At 45.3% G+C, this 21,517-nt stretch overlaps 1 protein-coding gene across 1 annotated transcript; it reads right to left on the reverse strand.

Annotated features, from left to right (window-relative positions):
• Positions 1-6,067: 6,067 nt before the first annotated feature.
• Positions 6,068-17,395, reverse strand: ARID3C (AT-rich interaction domain 3C). The gene is given in 10 exon segments (XM_078152689.1): positions 6,068-6,781; positions 8,218-8,307; positions 8,640-8,831; positions 10,623-10,885; positions 11,083-11,186; positions 11,188-11,267; positions 13,186-13,258; positions 14,972-15,376; positions 16,320-16,838; positions 17,232-17,395. Coding segments are annotated over 9 exon segments (1,371 nt in total). The 5' UTR covers positions 16,359-16,838; positions 17,232-17,395; the 3' UTR covers positions 6,068-6,656.
• Between the last annotated feature and the right edge of the window lie 4,122 nt (positions 17,396-21,517).

Below are 21,517 nucleotides of genomic sequence, written 5' to 3' on the forward strand. Positions count from 1 at the left end.
AATCTAATGGTTGAAGACAACAAACAAAAGGAAGCTGAAAGGAAGGAAAGGCTCTAGGGGATAGCCTGGCCCTGGGGCCATGATGATTCCTGGAGTGGAAACCAAGACGAGCAGTTAAATGAAAATGCAGAATTACCTGAAAAGTCGGGAGCCCTCCATAAAGGAAGGCTTTGGGAGGAGTTTATGCATTTGCCCTTCAGCCCTCCCACTGGTGGAGAGAGGCAACTGAGGGTGCTAAAAAGATACTAAGTATCAAACTAAGTCAATCTGCATGATGATGAGATTTCAGATAATGAACTTATTCTGGGAGAGACTCGATATTTGTGGATTTGAAACCAAGCGGAACAGCGGATGGAAAATGAAGCAAGACGTGAACAAATGTTCCAATTTTTAAAAAAAAGAGGGTAGGCGAGTCCTTAAACAGGTAAGCTTGATTGCAATTCCTGGCAAAACCTTATAACATCACAAAGGGATGATTTGTGAGAAATTAGACAAAGGAGCAGTAATTACTAAGAGCCAGCAGGGCTTTGTCAAGAAGTAGTCATGCTTGCTAGACTAACATCATGTTTTCTTTTGACAACATCACTAGTCTGGTCAGAATAGATGATAGTACAATTTGGAAGATCCTGGACTGATTGCATGACCAGACCCAAAGAGTAGCTATTCTCTAGAAGAATGCCTCAAAGAAGTATAGGTAGCCTGTGCAGTTCAACACTTTTAATCAATAATGATGATAATTAGTCATTTTTCAGTCATGTCTGACTCTTCCTGATCTCATTTGGGGTTTTCTTGGCAAAGATACTGGAGTGGTTTGCCATTTTCTTCTCCAGATCATTTTACAAATGAGGAAACTGAGGCAAACAGGGTTAAGTGACTTGCCCAGGGTCACACAGCTAGCATCTGAGGCAGGATTTGAACTCAGGAAGATGAGTCTTCCTGACTCCAGACCGGGAACTCTATCTACTGCACCACCTAGCTGCTCTCTTAATCAATACTAAGTGAAATAGTAGATGGTGTGGGATGAAGTCATAGGTGGTATGGTTGTCAAATTTGTGCATGACAAGAAGCTGAGAGGGATAGTCTATAATACATTGAATGACAATGTCAGGATCCAAAATTATCTTGACTGGCTAAAACAATGGACCAAATAGAATAAGATGAAATTTAATAGGAGTAAATAGACAAAACTACAAAAAATAACTGCATTCAAAACAAAACAAAAAAAAGGACTAGGGTTCAAAACCAAAAAAAATTAACTGCACAAACAAAGGAGGAGAAGGTGTGGCTCATCAGTTCATATGAGGAAGTTCTGGGGCTTTAGGGACCTACAAACTGAATATGAGTCAGCAGTGAGTCAATAGGATCATAAAACTAGAAGTGGGAAAAAACCAAAAGGCCCTCAAATCCGGGGAGAGAGGCAGGACTAGAATCAGAAGTTGGCAAACTATGGCCCTTGGGCCAAATCTAGCTCACTGTCTGTGTAGAGCCATAAGGTAAAAGAGGTTTTTACTTTTTAAAAATATTTAAATTACTTTTGTTCAACGGCCATATGAAACAGACAGTGAGCTGGATTTGGCCCTCAGGCTATACTAGTTTTCCAACTTCTGATTCTATCCTACCTCTCTTCCCTATTTTTCAAATGAAGAAACAGAAACCCAGAGAGGTTAAGTAACTAAGTAAACATCACAAAGGGATAAATCATCAGAGGTAGGATTTGAACCAGATTCTTTTAAGTCAGAACAAGTGTTCCAAATGGCAGTCAAAAAAACCCTAACTGTCTTCAACTGTATTAAATGAACCATGATGTCTTGGCTTTAAGTCCAATTGTAGTCTACACTGGTCAGAGCACAACTACAGTAATGCATGCATTAAGTTACAGGCACTTCCTTTTAGGAAGGTCATTTTGACTCTCTGCATAAGGAAAAATTTTGCTTACAATTAGAACTGTCCCTAAGTAGAATAGGCTTCCTTAGATGACAGTTGGTTTCCCTTCACCAGATGCCTTCAATTAAAGGCTAGATGACCACTTGTCAAAGTTGTACAGTGGATTCCAATATAGTACAGGCTAGATTAGATGACGTCTAAAATCCAGTTCAAATCTAGCCCCAGACACGAGCTGAGTGACCCAGGGTAAATCGCTTAACCTCTGTTTGCCTCAGTTTCCTCATCTGTAAAATGGTCGTAAAAAAATAGCACCAACCTCCAAGGGTTGTTGTGAGGATCTGAGATATATTTATAAAGCTCCTAGCACATAATGGGCACTATAAAAATGTTAGTTATTATTATGATAGTGTTGAGTTCTGAGTGATGCATTTTGAGAGCCGTATAGCCAAGCTATTCATATAGACGATGGCAACCAGGATGGTAAGGAGACTGAAAACTGAGTTATATGAAGAATGATTGAAAGAAGGCTTTAACCTAAGAGTTTAGTGGGCAAGTACTCTTTAATCTTTGTGTGTAAGGCTGAAAGAGGAATTAGACTTATTCTGCTTGTATCCAGAGGGTAGAATAATGAAATAATAATAATAGTAGTAGTAATGATAATAAATAAAAATAATGAAATAGTGAAATAATAGGTGGAAGTTACAAAGAGGTAGCTTGTGACTCAATATAATGAAATTCCTGACAATTAGAACTTTTCCAATAATGGAATGGGTTGCTTTTATGATAAACTCACCTTATCATTAGAGAAGTTTAAGGAGAGACTTCTCAGGAACATTGTAGAGAGAATAGAGCTTAGGGTAAAGATGTAATGGAAGATCTCTTGAATGTCCTAATCTGATCTGTCCTGTTGATTCGGGTGCCAGTTATCAACTCCTTGAGGGCAATGACTTTGCCTGCTTATATATTTACTTTTCTCTCCATCTTCTTAATCCCCAGGTCTGGATCTACCTGAAGAAGGGAAGGGAGGGTACAGCTGTCCTTTATCCAAATATACAGCCCTTGTTTTCATTGCCTCCACAACCTTGTTTCCTTTATCTCCTATCTTTTCTCCCCTACAGACTGCCAATATCTGTGAAAGACAGCCTAAAGATGAAGATTCCAGTCCAGGGAAATCTAGGTCTTGGGGAAATTCTCAGAAAGTCACAAAGACCAGACCTCCTGTTTGCTGGTGTCAGATAGCCCGTTGTCATAACTCAGTCCCTAAAATCTACCCATCCCTTCGTGCATCTCCCAGACATCCTTTCTTCACATCTTTGTCTCCTGAGAATCACTTCAAAACTCCCTCTGGAGAAGTTTAAAAATGAAAGTTTGAAAGCTGCTAAGCTTTAAGGAAAGGAAATAGCATCAATGGGGAATAGCACACAGGAGAGCACATCTCTACCTCTGCCTCACAGTGATGGAGAGAAGGCTTCATGAAGGGACACATCCAAGGCATCTTCTGTAATTATTTTCCCTACTTCAAGGTGCCCATATAATGGAGAGACAGAGGGAGAAACACCTCCCAACCTAGAGAAACTGCAGATTTGATGAGGAAGACAGAGTCATTGCCCTCAGGGAGGCTTCTTCTGATGAAGAAGTCAGACACAAGGAGTAAGAAATGACAAAATGATAGAACTGAGCTGGGGGAAGTGCAGAGATGCTGATGAGGGTGATTGGAGGTGTGGAGACTACTAGAGTGGGAATACTTTCTGGGAGATGAGTCTGCAGTAGCATCTAAGTGAGACCGACAGCAACAAGTGGGGAAAAATAAGGAGTGGAAGGGTGGGGAGGAAAAGTGGAGAAGAGGTGATGGAGGGACAGAATTGAGGAGGCTCTGAGCCAGGATTAGCCTGCTGGGACAGAGATCGGCTGCTGCCCTCACACCACCCGGCTTGACTTAATGAGAATTGGCTTATGGCCAGAGCTGCGGTTTTGCGGCTAGCGCAGCTGGGGAGAAGTGGAGGGAGAGGTTAAAGGGATCGATGCTGTTTTGCATTGTAGATGCCACTGCTGTGGGAAGTCCCGGCGGCCCAGACGCTTCTGCATTCACATATAGGGCCCCTGCAAACAGGCACACTGGATCTAGGGACCCTGACTGGAAGGAGGAGGGGAGGAGGGAAGACTGAGCTGAGTCCTGGATGTATCATTGCCTAAATATGTAATAATGTTGGTCACTTCTCTATCTCTCCCTTTCTTAATTTGTAAAATTAAGGATTTGGATCTCTAAAGTCTTTCTCAGCTCTAACAATTTATGTATGAGTCTAAAATTCCTGAGATGCAGCAGGATGGCATGGCTAAAGGTCAGGCCGTCCTGGGTTCAGGTTTTACCTCTAACGCCTACTGGACCCTGAACAAGTCATCTAAGCCTCTCAGTGGCTTCAGGGAACTAAGTTACAGAGGAACTGATGATTTGCATGGTGAGAGATTTTTTTCTTACCTGGAGTTCCCCATATCTTTGAAATCAAAGCTCTAGAACAAAAATAAAACAATTTACTGGCTAGTAGAAGCTATTCTTTATGTCTAACCTTAATCCTTTCTGCTCCTGCCAAAGCCTCAGTTCCTCAGTGGAGAGGAAATCCCTTCCTGATCTCTCTTACACCCAAGCTATCTGTTCTGACAGCTGTTTGTTGGGGGTGTCCTGTATCTTGGAGTACTACTGTGTTGGTAGCTGCTGAGAGAAAGCCTAGAATCTGGACAAAGGGGCTGGTGGTTTGAGGAATGTGGAGGGAGGGCTTTTGCAAGCAAAGTTAATGGCCTAGTGGAAGCTTCAGTGTGGGAATTCAGCACTTTGTTCCTCTGCTTTTGAAAACAATTCAAAGCTGAGGCTGGTGGGGGCCAGGTTGGAGGACAACTTAGCTGATTCAGGAGCCATAACCTGAATGGAACAGCCAATTTGAGCTGTGGCCTGCACCTAGAGGCAGGAGATGATTCTCTTTGAGAACCTTAGTAATCAGTTCCAAACCAAACCCTCAATTCCCCAACTCTTATGGTAGAGAATGGTGATAAGACTGCAGGAAGGACTTTTAAAGGTGTGGAGAATTAGGGAGATGCTGAAATTGAGGAAGTGAGGGAAAATGGTCTCCTAAAAGGAGTGAGAGAAGTCTTAATTGCCTCCCATAAAATGAGCATATCTGGAGTTTTCCTGGACTGTGGGGTGGAAGTTGGGGGGGGGGAAGAATGAGAGGTAAAGGTCCGGGTAGCCCAGCCTCTCCTGGGAACAAATACAATTCCAACCTAAACTTTGTCCCAACTCCCACCACAAACACTGGGTCTAAGTGACTTAGAGGGAGAAGGAAGGGAGGCACCGGAACACCTGTCGGGGCAATGGAAGGAGGGAGATCAAGAGAGCTAGGAGGAGGGAGGAGCATACAGAAGCCTGTAGGGTGAACAGGATGTATATACTTAGGGCCCCTGAGAAATACACAGGTGGGGAACCTGGAAGGCCAGAAACTCTGGGAGAGCACTAACCCCTCAATTTCCCTTCCAGATTTGGGACCAGAACTCTGGAACCCTAGAAACAGGAATAGTTTAAGACCAGAGAGCCTACTATAAAGGAAACCTTGGGAGTAGTTAAAGGTGCCCAAGTTGCAGGTGCTAGGTCTCTAGGTCCATCCCGTTGGCCCTTTCCCTATTGGTAATCCATGGATCCATTGATCCTCTGATCCATCGATCTCTCTATCATTGAGGCGTCTATATATCAGCTCCTTACTCTGTCTGGCCTTGATCCAGATCTCTCGGATTTCTGTTCTTCCTCCCCCTCTCCTGTAGCCCCTAATCTTTACTCCTTTGCCCTTCTTTTTCCACTGCTCTCTGAACACGCTTCCTTCATTCTTCTTTCCCTCTACCTCCAAGCCTGGGAATAACCTGCACTCTTCTCTTATCCTATTTTCCCTCCTGCTTCCATCCAGAGGTTACTCTGGTAGCCTAGACCAAGGTTAGATCAGAGCAGGATCCCTTGTCCCCACTTCTCTACCCACCTCCCATCACAGTAGTCTCATTCATCTTAGGCTGCTTCTTAGGTAAAGTCTGAACTTCTGAATCAGCTTCTATATATCTGTCTCTGCATCCCTATGTCAGTCTCTAGATGTGAGTTGGATTTCTCATTCAAAGATCATTCCAAGGACCAGAAATGAGGAGAGTACAATTCATGCTTAGAGCAGCAAGGGCAGCAAGTTTATTGTCTGGTTATGCTGACCCCAAAATGGATTCCTCCTCTGAGTCCTCCTGGGTTGTGACCCTCCAAGAAAAGCTGTCCAGGGCCTGACAAGGAGCTCAGATGGGATAGGTGAACATAAATGGGTGGGTGGGAGTTGATGACTAGGGATGGGAAGAGGTGACAAAGGGCGTACTGAAACTGAGACAGGGTCTAAGACCAAGCTCAAAGAGGGCAGCTGGGCTCTTTGGTATATGATACAAGGGGGGAGGTTCTTTGGCTACATAGGTACAGGTGGAACAGGGGTCAGAAGCATTACCCCCATTATAATGAGGTAGACATTATATCGCAGCAAAATGTTTAGCTTCAAAGTTCATAATGGGGGTTGGGGTGTGATTTGGTATAGGGAATAGAGAAGGAACTCAGCTGGGAGGGGGGAGAATTAGGTTTTTTTCTTTTCCCCTATGCCTGGGAGTGCCCAGGTTGGGGAGGGGACTGGAAGACACAATGAAAGGGGTTTCCCCTCCCTCCAATGGATAAGATGTAGCTGGGACCCCAGGTTCCTAAGCATGAGGTCTCCTCAAGGTGAGGTGCTTGAGAGGGGACCTGGAGGGGTATGGGGTCCAGGACTTGTTGGGCCCTGAGAATTCCTGCTGTTGTTGGTAGCTGAGGCCAATGTAGGTGGTCGCCGGGCAAAGAGAACTCCTAGGTTTGTTAACACAGAAAGAAGAAAGAAAGTACAGTGAATCAGTGTCCTTTCTCCAAAATGCTTCTCTCTCTGCTTTCCTGGAGGACTAGATTTCTTCTGTCCCCTGTTACAGACTCCTCATTCCTCATTTCTGGCAGAAGTCTAAGAAACATAAAAACAATATAGTCCACCCCTTTAGCTCCTGGTGCCAGTGTTAGGCAACCTGGCCTCCATTCAAGTATAGGTGCCCCATGACTGTCCATACCAATACAGATAATCCCATGGTGCCTAGAGCCAGTATAGGTCTATGCCTCCTCAGGCATCCAATACTAGTGCAAACACACTCTGCCTTCCAGCAGTAGATGAATTCCTTGATGTACTTAGCCATGTAGACACCCAAATTCCCCTCTGCCTCCCCAAATAATGTAGATGCCCCCTGGCCAGCCATAGCAGCAGAAATATCCCTTATATCAGAATTGATCCTTCATGCCAATGTAGATGCCCTGTACAAATGTAAATCCCTTGAAATTCATGCCAGAGTAGACCTTTCCCATATCACAGTTACAGAATCTTAGTTTCCTCAACGACTACCCATAGGTTGTGGTTCCCAGACATCACCATCCTGGCTACCTTCCTCTGAATGTCCCACCAGATCATCAATGTCTTATTAAAATATGGCACCTAGAACTGAACACACATCTTCAGGGGTGGCCTGACCAAAACATAGGATTATCGCTGGCCACTGTGACTCCGGACACTACATATAGTAACTCAGACCAAGAGTACATTTGCTTTTATGGCTGTCACAACACACTGTTGATTTACAGTAGAAATCTGTATTCAACTAACCTTTACTAAGCCTTTTTTTCATAGGAACTGTTGTCTAGCCAGTTGTCATGAATGTGTCCCATCCTACTTGTGCATTTGATTTTTAAAAAATTGCACAATTTTACATATATCTCTATTAAATGTAATCTTTTTAGATTTGACCTGTTCAGATTACTTTTTAATCCAAATTCTGACAACCAGTGTACTGGATGTATCTCTGTGTGATGCTCAGATTTCACAAGCATTCTACTCTATGTCTTCATTAAGTTATGAGTAAAAATGTAGAATAGGAAAGGACTAAAGATAGAGACCTCCCTCTAGGTTCACATGGATCCATTAATCAATAGTCTTTGGATCTGATCTTTAAACTAACTAATTCTACTATCTCCCAGTCCATATCTCCTATCTCATCCAAAGGGACATCATGAGAGATTTTTGTCAAATGTATGCCAGTGTTGATGCCTTATAACATTATAGATTCATGACCCCTTTACCAATGTAAATGCTATCGGATTTCTATTTCATTTGTAAACACTCCAATTCCCTTAACAGTGAGGCTTCCTGACTTCTGCACTAGATATTCCTGAATCCCCATGCCTGTGTAGCTACATTCTGGCCTCCATACCAGTGTAGACAATGCCATTGATCTCCAGGGCCATGTTGATGCTGCTGATGCCATTGCCTGCCATGTTAAGGGGCACCTCCAGTGGCTCTTCTATCCAGAGAAGAAGGGAAGGAAGGTCAGTTAGTTGGGGGTGGGAGGATATAGGATACTGGACACAGAAAAGAATCATAGGTGAACCTCATACCAAGGAGATATTCCTAAACCTTTCACTGGTCCTGCCCCCCCCATTCCATTCTTTCATCGAATACCTCTTCTTCTTGTATCCTGTAACCTAAGGAAATGTGACCTCATTATCCCCTTAATTAGTCTTTCAAATCCCTATTCGAGCCTAATACCCCATTTGGTCCTCCAGTGACACCCACTGCCCCCACCAATGATCACATATCCCTTAGAAGTCTGAGACCTCACCATGCTATCCTTACCTCGGACTGAAGCCTTGCTTCTGGGAAGGAGATTGGGAGGCAAGGTTGGACGGGGAGGATCCACGGGTCCCATCAGCACAGCCTTCTTCTCAGGGGGTTCCTCTGGCCCTATCTTTTCTCTCATAGGACCCAGGGCCATTGGTAGTGAAATTCGTGGTGTAGCCACTGCTGGGGCAGGCCCTGAGCCCTCCTCTAAATAGGCAAGAGGAGCATTGACATCAAGGCTTAGACCTCTTAAACTGGCCCTAATGTCCCATCTGGGAAGAGTAGTGTCATGAAAATGACACCAACCAGACTTGGAATTAGAGAATTTTGCTATCTGCTTTACTTTAGTGTAGTAACTTTTTCTTTCTGGGCCTTGATGTGACCATGGACAAATAATTTAATCTTTCAGAGCCCCAGTTTCCTAATTTGTAAAATTACCTGTAGTACCAACATTACATAGTTGTTGAAAAGAATTAAATGAGATAATGTGTGTGTGTAAAATACGGTGTTCCAAAAGTACTAGTGCAGTTTTAATTTATCAAAGTTTATATGTGCATATATGTAAATATGCATATGTGTATATATAAAATATATAAATTCATAAATTTTAAAGCATTATATTAATGTCATCTAATCTCCTTTCTTCTCCCAGCCCCCAGAATATAGCAACCACCTCTACACCAAGAAGAGTGCCTAGTATGTGGTAGGTACTTAATAAATGCTAACTGAATTGAATCAAATCTTTTAGAAGAAGAGGATTAGCCATACTTTTTGATTCCACTGCTAGGCTTGTACCCCAAGGAGGTTAAAGATAAGCCACCACCACCACACACACACACACACACACACACACACACACACACACACACACACACACAGAGATTATAGCAACCTTTTTTATAGTACTAGAAACAAAGTTGGTGCCTGTCAACTAGGGAATGACTGAACACATTATGGTACCTGAATGTGATGGAATATTACTATTTTATAAGAAATTATTACTATAGAGAAACATAGAAAGACACATGATCTAATGCAAAGTGAAGTGAATGATGTAAATGGAAAGAGCAATAACAACAACAAACAAATGAAACTGAATGCTATGAAATTATAATGACCAATCTTAGTCCTGAAAAAGTTTTGTGAATGTGCGTCTGTCCCTCCTTTGAAGTGGGTGGAGATGGGCGATGGGTGTATGGAGCACTGTAAATACTGCCAAACTGTCCACTTGTTGGTTAGTTTCACTGAGACACTTTTTCTTCTTTGTTAAGGCTCTTTGGGTGGGGGAGGGGAAAGAGAAAAGGGGAAGGACATAAAAAGATAATAAAAATTTTTTAATTTAAAAATGAAGAGGGTAGATTAGGTGACCACTAAGTTCTTGACTACCCTGTATCTGTGGTCCTCTAAACCTAAACTCCTAGGTCCCATTTCTTCCCTTCTCCTCCTTGATAACTCCCTTTACTCCATCTCTTCTAAAGCTTATCTAATCTGAAGGGTAGGGGTTTAGGGAAGGGAATGAGTAGAGATGTCAACTAAGATGTTTGAGGTAAGGGAATTCGGATCCAGAGCTGGAAGATGCCTTGGAAATCATCCAGTCTAATCCTCTCATTTACAAAGGGAGAAAAACTGAGGCCCAGGAAGCTGTCCTCATTCTCAGACCAGTTTTCTGCTTTTCCCAGCCAGTCTGCTGTGAACAAACTGGAGCCCAGCATGGGCCTATGACAGTGTGTGGAGAGCTACAGAATTTTGACTTATTTTAATAGTAACAAATTAGCACGCAAAAGAGAAACAAATCACATATATATCAGGATCCTGCACCACCCGAATGAGGGCGCTCCCCTGGAGCCTTACCCCCTGCCAAGCACCCACCTCAAGATTCATTTCCCCACCCCCACACTCTAGTTTCAAACTTTGCTGGGTCTCCCTCTCTCCTTTCACTTGTCCCCTCTCATCTCCCCTCCCCGTCCCATCCACAGCCCCAGTCACCTCTGCCCACACCTTTCTTAATGGGGGCGTGGCCATGCCCGTGGCTATGGCCGAGTTGGGCGCAGGCGAGGGCTGGCAGACCTGGTGCGGCTGAGGTTGTAGCTGGGGGTCCCCGAGGAGGAGGGGGCCCAGCCGCGGGGAAGCTGAAGAGCGGAGCAGTCCCATAAGTCTGGCGGCGACCCTCTCGCCTGTTACTGTCGATGGCGGCCTGGAGCTCCCCTGGAGAGCTGAGCGCCCGAGTCTCACACTCGTAGGGGTAGAGATACTTCATATACCTGTAGGGCAGGGGTGGGTTGCATCCCCCCGGATACCTCAAATCTGAACTCCTAATTTTCTCCTAAACCTAGGACCCCTCGAAACCGAGTGCCCCCAGATCCCTCCCCCGATGTTCCCCACATCTAGTCCCAGTACATGCAGACCCCCATTCCCTTTCCCCTGGGCATACGCCATCACCACCAAGGCCCTAGCTCACTGGGTGCGCAGGGTGAAGGCTGCCGAGGTGATGGACGTGGGCAGGCTCAGGCCCCGAGTCACCTCCCTCCACACCTTCCGGTTGATGACCTCCACCAGCCCCCCCCTTCTCCGTCACCAGGCGGTACAGCACATAGAGATCCAGCACCTGCTTTGCCATGATTGGGATGCGGTTCACTGGGGTGCCTAGGGAGAAGGAGGAAAACATCGGGACAGTAGGAAGCAGAGAACAAGAGGGTCAGCAACGCGGGGCTGGGGAGGGCTCGGAAGTCTGTCACTTGGGGCGTGTAGGACACGGAGTTTCTAGGGAGGCAGGAAAGACATGGCCTCCCTGGAAAGTATAGGACAGGAAGGTCTCAGGGGGAACAGGGGGTCGGCAGGTGGGAGTACAGGTAAGGAGGGGTACACAGGAGGCAGCATGGCATGGGGCCGGTCGAAGCTGGGTACGGGAAAGGGATTGATGGCAGACACCAGGGTCCCCACAAAGGCCACCATCAGGGACAGGAATTTCTGCAGCAGGTCAGACGGAGGCAAGACAGCAGGAAGGTCTACCCGACTGCAACGGGATTGGGGGGGTGGGGAGCGGAGAACGGAGATTAGGGAGAGAGAAGAAAGCATTGGCTTTTCTCTCCCGGGGGATCTCTAAGGGGCTGGGGTAAGGGAGGGGAACTGCCCAGAGGCAGGAGGATTCTTGACGGTCTCTTCTCTAGCTTGCAGAGGTTGGGGGGTTTTCGGATCCTGTCCTGCCGCCCCCACTCCCGCTCCCGCCCCCGCCTGGCCAGTGACAAAGGGTTCTGTCGAAGCTGAGCGATGGGCCCCAGTTAATTTGCGCTGATTTTTACCGATCCCATTCCCACCGCCAGACCCTTTGTGCCCGAACAATTAGCTGCAGGCCTGATTAATGGGGGGAAATTATCGGCCCCTCGGGACTCTTCCCCTCCTTTCTTTTCCCCTCCTCCCAGCTCCCCATTTTCCTTAGCATATCCTGATTGGGGTGTAGGGGTGGGCATGAACATCCTCCCATTCTCTCCCCTCTTTCCAGGTCTAGCTAACTATAGGAGAGATGGTCTGGGGTGGGGGAACTGGAAAAGTGAGCTTAAATGTAGGAACCAAGGACCTGGGGATGGGGGGGCCGAGGGGAGGCGGAGAACAGCTTGAGAGACAAGAAGCCTGTTTGTGGGGGTCAGAAGTTTCGGGGAGAGACAGAGGCAGAGGACTCGATGGGGCAGAGACCCCGTAGGTCTCTCTGGGAGCACTAGAGCGGCACAAAAGGAGGGGGGCAGAGGCAAGTTAATTAGTGGCCTTATCAGGCTGCGATGGGGAGGGAGTTAATTAGCTTTGGAGAAAGAGATAATGACTCAGACTCTGGGCCCATGAATCTGGGGAGCGGAGGGGGGGGGAGTGATGGACAGGCCACCCAACGTGCTCCACAAGCTGGGTTCCTCTCGCCAATTCTAGCTCTTTACCCTGGAGTTTTGAGACCCCCAGGGAGAGTTCCCTAGCCGTCTTCATTTTCCTAATTCCCCCTGCCTTATCCTCACCCTTTGGAAAGTCCTTTCTGTTGTCTAACTTCAGGAAAGGTTTGCAGTGTCAGCCCATATCCAAAGTTTGCCTTGGGGTGGGAGGAAGGAACCTTTTCTATTGGCAATGAGGGAACTGAATCAAAAAAAAAAAAAACCCGAGCCAAAGACCCAGGAGTCCTGAGACCCCAGCTCAAGGCTGTGGTCCAGTAAGCTCCCTCCCACCCCAGTAACCCCTCCCCGGGGTGAGTGTTATCGATTGAAGACTCATTAACCTGCCAGCATCTCCGTTGCTAATTAATTCCCATGGGAGAAAGGGAGGGGCTAATTAATCGTGGTAGGTCAGAGGTTAAAGATGTTATTGAGGTGTCCCCATCCCCCCCCCCCGCCCCAACCCCGATCTGTCCAAGGGGCCCGAACCTCACAACTTCTCCATTTCTAAGCCACTCTCTTAAGAATGGGGACTAGCCTATGAGGGTTTGGGTCTGGGACACCTGCGGGGGAAGTAGGGGTTTGTTTCTGACCCACAGTATTTTGGGCCCCGAGACCCCGCCCCCCCATATCCTTCCCATACCGCCCCTCACCCCTCTTCTGCATGAAGCTGAACAGGTCATCCAGGAATTCTTTCCTCTTGGGGTCTGCGTCGAGCTCATACAGCTGGGGGCGGGGAAGAAGGTGTATTTACCATCCTAGACCCCAACCGTACCTTTCCTCCCCCTCCCTTTCCCTCAAGCAGAACAATTTCCCTAGGCCCCATCAACAAAAACTTCCGCCCATCGGGATGATATTTAGAACTGGGTCGAGGGTAAAGGTCTTTGGGATGTGAAATGCCTTTGAAATGGATTGGTGAAACCTGAGGCATTCAAGGAGGTCCTAATTTGAGCCAGGAGGGGACCAAAGAAAGAGTCATAGTTCTGCCCTTGGGAGTCTGAGTTCCCACACAACCATTAGTGGCCTGAAAGGAGTCAGGAGTGGACAGAGTTGTGGTCAGCCAGAGGGAAGGTATTCTGAAGGAGAGGGTACTTCCCCGACAGAGGAGCATTGAGGATAAGGTCACAGCCTGAGTCCCAGTCCTTGGTATACATTAATTTGAACCCCACTATGACGTCCTCTTGGTGACTGGTTAAGGAGCCAATCCTCTTGTCAACTCCAGTCAGGGTTTAAAACTGCCCTCACACCTCCCACCCCACCCCACCCCACTCCACCCTGTGGGTCTCTGATTGGGTGGCTCACAGCTTTTTTTTTTTTTTGCCATGTCATTGGTTATCAAGGGTGTGATTCTATGGCTCTGAAACATTTAGGCCTGCAGAAGAGGAGCAATAAAGGGGACCAGAAGTGATCCCTGTGACATTATTAAAAAAAAAACAACCCTGGGTGATAACCAGAATTGACTAAATCCCTCAAGATTTAGTCCTTATTTCACACTCAAAGAATAAGAACTCCTGAATGATAATTGGAATAACCATCAATAGTAACAAAAACTATGTAACCCCCCAAGTAGCCCTTCCTAATAAACCATTTGGAACCCCCCTCCCAAACTCTGTCATTCACACCATTGATATCCATCTCCCACCCACAGTAATACAATTAACATATCTAGAAAACCTTCACATACACATAAACAAGATGTCAAGGCCTTGGGGGGAGGGAAAAGAGTAAAAGAGATTGGGGGAGTGGAAAGTGTAACAACTGAGCCAGGAGGTATAAACCATCCACCCCCTGTTTCTTCCCACTTCCACAAGCCAGAGGAATCTTAGAGCCACCTCATCCCCATTCCCAATTCCTCAACCCCCATCCCTCACTGTCAGGTAAGGGGGTAATGGAACGTGACATATGGAAGGGGAGAGTGCTCAGAGTCTAGGCTGGGAGGAGAAAAGGATGGAGAGTGGACAATGAGAGCCCCCCCCATCTGGAATTCTCTACAGCATAATGGACCCTCCCCACCCCCAATCCCCACAAGAAATTTCTCTCAAGATCCTTGGACCCCTTTTCAGCTATTCTACCTCTGCATTTCTCTTGTCTCTGAATCTCTGTCTTACTCTGTCTTCTCTTTCTTTCTCTCTCTAACTCTGTCTTTATTTTTCGTCTGCGGAGCCCCAGGGGGTGGGGTATGTGGGATGATCGGATTGGGGCCCCAGTGGCTGCTCCTTCCTGGGGAGCTTTCAGGAGAAGAGGGAGAGGATTGGGTAACAGGGCCTAGGAAGGGGTCAGGTGGAGTATATGGGAGGTGAAGGTCAAATTCTCTAACTCATATTCCACCTACCTCTCCCAGTACTAGAAAGTACTAGAACAGCTTGGAGATAGGGGTGGGGTGGGGAAGTGTGAACCCAGACTTCTAGGCTCTATATGTTACCTATAGGGACCTCCTACCTGTTTAAACTGTTCCTCATAAGTCCATTCATGGTGCTGGGGACCAGGAGGCTGGCTGGGAGGGGACACAGGTAGGCCTGGTCCTGGGCTGGGCTGGGGAGGTTGCTTCTGAGGCCTAGCCTCCTCTTCCTCTTCTTCTTCCTCCTCTTCCTCCTCTTCATTTTCACCCTCTTCAGTATCCCCCAGAGTCCCCTCTTCAGGAGACTGCTGGGCCCTGGCACCCACTGGATGGGATCGTTGGGGAGGCAGGGATGGGGGGTTTGAAAGAGGAGGTGGGGGTGGAATCGCACCTTGAGCTAATCGAGCTGCCTGCTGCCTTTGTAGGGTCTCCATCACAGCTTCCAGCCGCAGTCCACCCCCAGGCGGGGCTCCAGGCATAGGGCGGGGCATGGGGGAGAGGGCTGCCTGCAGGAGCACAGGGGAGGAAGTATTTCGGGATTGGGAAAACCAATACTAGGCCCTCTCCGTGACACCCCACTCCAGGCCAGACTTCCCCCCCCTTCCAAAGACCCTTCCAACTCAGCCTCCTCCCCAACTCTCTGACAATATTCCTGACCCTCAACTCTTCTGGAGCACCTCATAGCTCAGATTCTCCCTGTCAACCTCAGACCCTCTTTCATGGAGCTGAGAATCACTCTCACATTAAACTCTGATGAACACATGCACATACTCCAACCCCTTCCTGTGGTCAGCCTCCCTTCCCCTAGTACCCCAGTTCTCAAGGTCCTGAGAGGACAATGAGGAAGGGAAGAATAATGAGGAGGAAAAAAGGTGGATAGAAACAGAAATAGAGATGGAGACATTGAGAAAGAGACTTGAAGAGCCAGAAAGAGGCTATGAAACTGAGAGGTAGAAAAAGGGACAGAGATCAGAGGGCAGAGACAGAGATAGGAATAGAAAGAGACAGATTTAAGAACAGAGAAAGGGACAGAGACAGAGACAGGAGAAGGGTAAGTGACAAACAGAGACAGAGCTAAGAGAAAGAGACTGAAAAAAAAATAAAGACAGAGACCACTGGAAAAAGTCTAGTCTTAAAGAGAAAGTGAAAAGAGGTTGAGGGCAAGAGGCTTGGGGGTGGGGAAAGCTGGGAGGTGGTGGAGATGGGAATTCCCTGGACATTAGTAACTGGTCATCCAGGAAATTGGACACCTCAAGCATCCCAAACTCTAGTCACTTTGGACACTGATCTCTTCCCACACAGGTCACCACCTCTGACACTGGTCACGTTGCATACTTCGGACACTGGTTCCCTCCTCACCCTGTTCCTCAATCCCCCAGTCCAGACTTTGAGCACCTTGGACTAGTCCTCCTGACCCAGGACCCCGATCTTCCAAAATCCCGGACTCACCAGCGCGCTGCGGGCGGCTGTCCCCAGGTTCTCCACCATGCTTTCGCAGCCCTGCTCCCGCCTCTGGCTCCCGCTGCTCCCAGCTCTTGGCTCCCGGCTCCTGGCTGCAGGCTCTGGTTCCAATTCTCAGTCCCCGCTCCGATCTGGTTACCTCTTCTCCTCCTCCTGCCCTTGTTCCTCTGTCCGGCTCCCTCCCTCCCTCCTTATAACCTTAGTCCCTATCCCTTCTTCGTCTCCTTCTTTCTCTCTGTTTTCTTTGGCCACCCGCGACCGGTTGGAGGAACGACAGCGGCAGGGAGGGGCGGGCGGGTGGCGCTGTCCCGGGACCCAGGCGTCCGGGCCTCCCTTGGGGCGGGTGGGGCGGAGCAGATGCTGTGAGAGCTGTCGCGCTCTCTCGCTCGATCCCTCGCTCTGTTTCTCTCTCCTTCGCTATCTGGCTCCTTCCTCCCTAGCTTTTCCTCCTCTCTTTTCTGGCAACAAGTGTCCGCAGGCACCAGGTCCCTAGGGCGGTCATTCACTCTGCAGAGACCGGGAGAGATATGTATGTGGTTTTGGTGGGGTATCTTAAGATGGTGAGTGTGTGTGGAGTGGGTGAAACATTCTCTTTGAGAGAGGTGACATTATAGATGTAGGTAACATTGAGAGAATGGCACTATGTTCCCATTGAGAGTTTGACTATAATGGTGTATGACACTGCTTGTAACATAATGTGTGGGTACCATTGTGTGTCTGTGTAAAATAGCTATATGCATGTTTTTCCTAAAGTCAGGAACATTTCCCCATGCTTCACTCAAACGAACACACTCATACATTCATACACTGCAATACAGATTCAGACACACACCAACACAAACACGTTCATACACAGGTACATACTGGGACACACAGAGAGACAAACACACATTCATATACCTCCTCCTTGGTCATGATCACTGCAGCTGTCCTGCCGCAAAGCTGGGAATCATTCTTCCTGATGCTGGAATGAAGACAGACAGAGACCCAAGATAGAGACAGAGATACCCAAGGAACCCAGTACAAATGCAGACATTCTACAATTCCTGGTTCCCACCAAACTAAAGCAGTTTTCTCCCCACAGATGGTCTGGGTCTGAATTACTCAGATATTGTCTCAGCTCTCCACTTTCTTTTACCTGCATAGATTAAAACACTGTAATGCATTGAGACAAAAGTACACAATCTCCATCTTGCACAATTATGAAAAAAAAAACCCACATGCAGAAAACTTATACATTGACTGTGTGACTCCCAAATCTGCATCTTCAACTCCAGCCTCTCCCTAAAGATCCAGATAGGTATTTCCAATTGTCTATTAGTTATCTCCACCTGGATGCTGCAATAGCAATTCAAGTTCAATAGGGCCACAAATGACCTCATCATATTCCTCCAAAACAGGCTATGTTCCCCCTTATTTTTCTTATTGACACCACCATTCTCCCACTCCTCTCAAGTGCTAAACCTGAGAATTATCTCTGACTTCCGAAGGAAGTGCCCTATCTTCTACCCCCATTCAACATTATATAAAATCACAGATTCTCAGAGAGCATTCAGTCCAACCTAATTCTTCATAAGGATCCCAATACGTCATCATACAACACTTGCTTGAAGATCTTTAGTGAGAGGGAACACACTGTCTCCTGAGGAAGTCCATTCCGTTTTCAAAATTGTTAGGAAGATTTCCCTTATATCAAATCTAAATTCACTCTTTGCACCTTCTACTCATTACTTGCCCTGAGGCCAACCAGAACAAGCTTAATCCCTTTATATCTTCTTCAGACTAAATATCTCCATCTCCTTTGATCAGTCCCATATGGCATGAATTCAAAGGCCTTACCTTCATGGTCACCCTCCTCCAGCTCTCCAACTAGAGATCCAGCATCCAGGCTTATTCATGTCCTTCTTAAAATGTGGAACTTGGAACTAAACACAATACTCTGTAGCTTAGTATAGGGACATTATCACCTCCCTCATCCTGGACACTAGGTAACCTCAATTTCATTAGGTTTCTTCATTGCCCTACCACACCATTGACTCTGTTAACACAACCGAAAATGCGTTCTGGCCTGCATAGGTCTCTAACTGGGGAATGGCTGGAGGACAAACAGAGCAGGTCAGATATGGGTGTGTCAGGAATCAAGTAGCGGTTTAATTAATTAATTTCAGAGTGAGGAATGTAGTTTGCAAACCTGAAGTTCTGAGGTGAGTTCCTCATGCTGGAATAAAGGCAAAGTTTATGTACATAAATCACAAGTGGGAAGGGGGTGAGGGAATATAATCATTTCTAGGTCTTGAGCGGTTTCCCCAGGCAAACTCAGGAGTGCAGGACAATACAGGTGTTCTTGAGTTCTGTAGGAACAGTTCTTAAGTTCATTGTCTCAAATCTTGGGGGTCCTGATTACATGTGGGGTTCAGAACCAGAATTCTGTGACAGGAACAGGTTTTACAATCTTTGATTCAATTCGCTTAACATTCATAAGGATAGGAATGTAGGAACTGTCAGAGTTGATTGATCGCCTTAAGCTGCATTGTGAGTCTCTGACTCCCAAGCCAGAATCTCCTGAGAAATGGGAGTTCTAAAATGTCCAGATAGTTAGTATAATCGTTACACATATCATATCAATTAATATGAGAATCTAAATCCCTTTAAAGCTCATATTAAGCTCACAGCCCACTGTAAAAAAAAATAAATAAAAACCAGATCTTTTTTTCAGTGGAATTACTATGTAACCACACCTCCTCCCCCTCTTCTTGTATTTCTGAAACTGATTTTTGAATTTAAAGGTAAGACTTCACATTGGTCTCTATTACCTTTCATCTTATTATATTCAGCTCAACATTCTTGCCTTTCAACACTTTTTGGATTCTGACTCTGTCATACAATGTATTAATTATTGTTCCTAACTTTGCGTCACATGTAGATTTAATACCTTTACCTAAATCATTGATGAAATTGATAAAAAAGCATTGGGCCAAACATAAATCCTTGGAGCGCTCCTCTAGATAACTCATTCTAAGTTAATATTGACTCATTACTCAGTATTCTTTGGGTTCAGTCCAGAGATATTTAAAAAATATAAAATTCAAAGTTGTTTTAATTTTCATTTCTCTGATTATCAGATTGAATATGCTAAAAATGAGTACTAATCATCTGCAGTTTTTTGATTTGTGATTATTATGATCAAACTCAGCCCTGAGAAAGAGTTAGGAAAAATCGTGTACTCCTGTTGCTAAAGAGATAGGGGACCATGGCAGTGGAATACTGCATACACTGTCAGACACAATGGATCTGTTGGCTAATTTTATGGAAATCTTTTTTTTCCTATTACTTCCAAAATCTTTTTTTTTCCAGTTCTCTGTTTTTTTTTGTTTAATTAATTTATTTTGATTTATCAGCAATGACTTCCATATGCTTTTGAGTTTAAAATTTTTCTCCCCCTTCCTCTCCACCACTCTTCCCAAGATGGCACACAATCTGATACAGGCTATACATTTACATTCCTATTAAACATATTTTCACATTAGTGATGTTGTAAATAAGAATTAGAACCAATAGGAGGAACCACCAGAAAGAGGAAACAAAACTCAACAAAAGAAAAAAAATAGCAAATAGTATGCTTCAGTCTGCATTCAAACTCCATAGTTCTTTCTTTGGATGTGGATACTTTTTTTCATCATGAGGCCTTTGGAGATATCTTAGATCCTTGTATTGCTGGGAAGGGTTAAGTTTATCAATATTAGTCATCGCACAACGTGGCTGTTACTGTATACAACATTCTCCTGGTTCTGCTCACTTCACTCAGCATCAGTCCATATAAGTCTTTCTAGGTTTTACTGAAGTCAGCCTGTTCATCATTTCTTATAGCACAATAGTATTCCATTATATTTATATACCACAACTTGTTCAGCCATTCCCCAAGTGATGGGCATCCTTTCAATTTCCAATTCTTTGCCACCACAAAAAGAGCTGCTATAAATATTTTTGTACATGTGGGTCTTTTTCCTATTTATATGATCTCTTTGTGATATAAGCCCTAGAAGTGCTATTGCTGGGTCAAAGAATATGTACATTTTTATAGTCCTTTGGGTACAGTTCCAAATTGCTCTCCAAAATGGTTGGATTGTTTCACAACTCCACCAACAATGCATTAGTATTCCAATTTTCCCGCATCTTCTCCAACATGTATTATTTTTCTGTTTTGTCATCTTGGCCAATCTGATAGGTGTGATGTGGTACCTCAGAGTTGTTTTGATTTGAATTTCTCTAATCAATAGTGATTTAGAGCATTTTTTCATGACTATAGATGGCTTTAATTTCTTCATCTGAGAACTGCCTGTTCACATCCTTTGACCATTTATCAATTGGTGAATGACTTGTATTCCTGTAAATTTGACTTAATTCTCTATGTATTTTAGAAATGAGGCCCTTATCAGAGAGACTGGTCAAAAATCTTTTTTTTTTTTGCAAGGATTCTTAACTGGGTAGCATAAGAAGAAGATATGGGTATATATATATCTATTAAACATGCTACATTGGTAGTATGTTTCATCATAAGCCGTCTGGAATCATGGCTGTTCATTGCTTTGATCACAGTTCTTAAGTCTTTCAAAGTTTGTCTAAGTGAGATTGTTGTCTCTGTATAAAGTGACCTAGTTCTGCCCACTTCACTCAGTTAATATAAATCTTCCCAGGTTTCTCTGAAATCATCTCCTTCATCATTTCTTCTAGCACAATAGTGTTCCACCAAATTTATATGCCATAACTTGTTAAATTGTTCTCTAATAGGTGGGCATTCCTTCAGTTTCCATTTCTTTGCCCCTGCAAAAAGAACTGCTATAAATATTTTTGTACATCCTTAGCTAGAACTGTTTTGCTTAGGACTAATCCTTTCCTTAATAAACTTTCTCTCTTATTCCCTTCCCTTCTCCCTTTCCCCTTCTGTTTCCATTAAATGAAATGTGCTTCTGTAGCAACTTTGAGTGTATTTTCCCCTCCTTTGACCAATTCCGTGTTTGTATAGACTTCTACTTTCACAAAGTAGGGATAATTTTCCTTAATCTCCTTCTCCTTCCCCTCCCCCTGCACCTGAGTATTCCTGTTCACCTCTCTTTCCATTCTTCTTTTAAGATCATCAAAACCTAACAGAACTACTCCAGGCCCTCTGTCTAATTCGGCTCCCTCTA

Source organism: Phascolarctos cinereus, unplaced genomic scaffold (assembly GCF_003287225.1).
Source record: "Phascolarctos cinereus isolate Bilbo 61053 unplaced genomic scaffold, phaCin_HiC Scaffold_4;HRSCAF=312, whole genome shotgun sequence".
NCBI lineage: Eukaryota > Metazoa > Chordata > Mammalia > Diprotodontia > Phascolarctidae > Phascolarctos > Phascolarctos cinereus.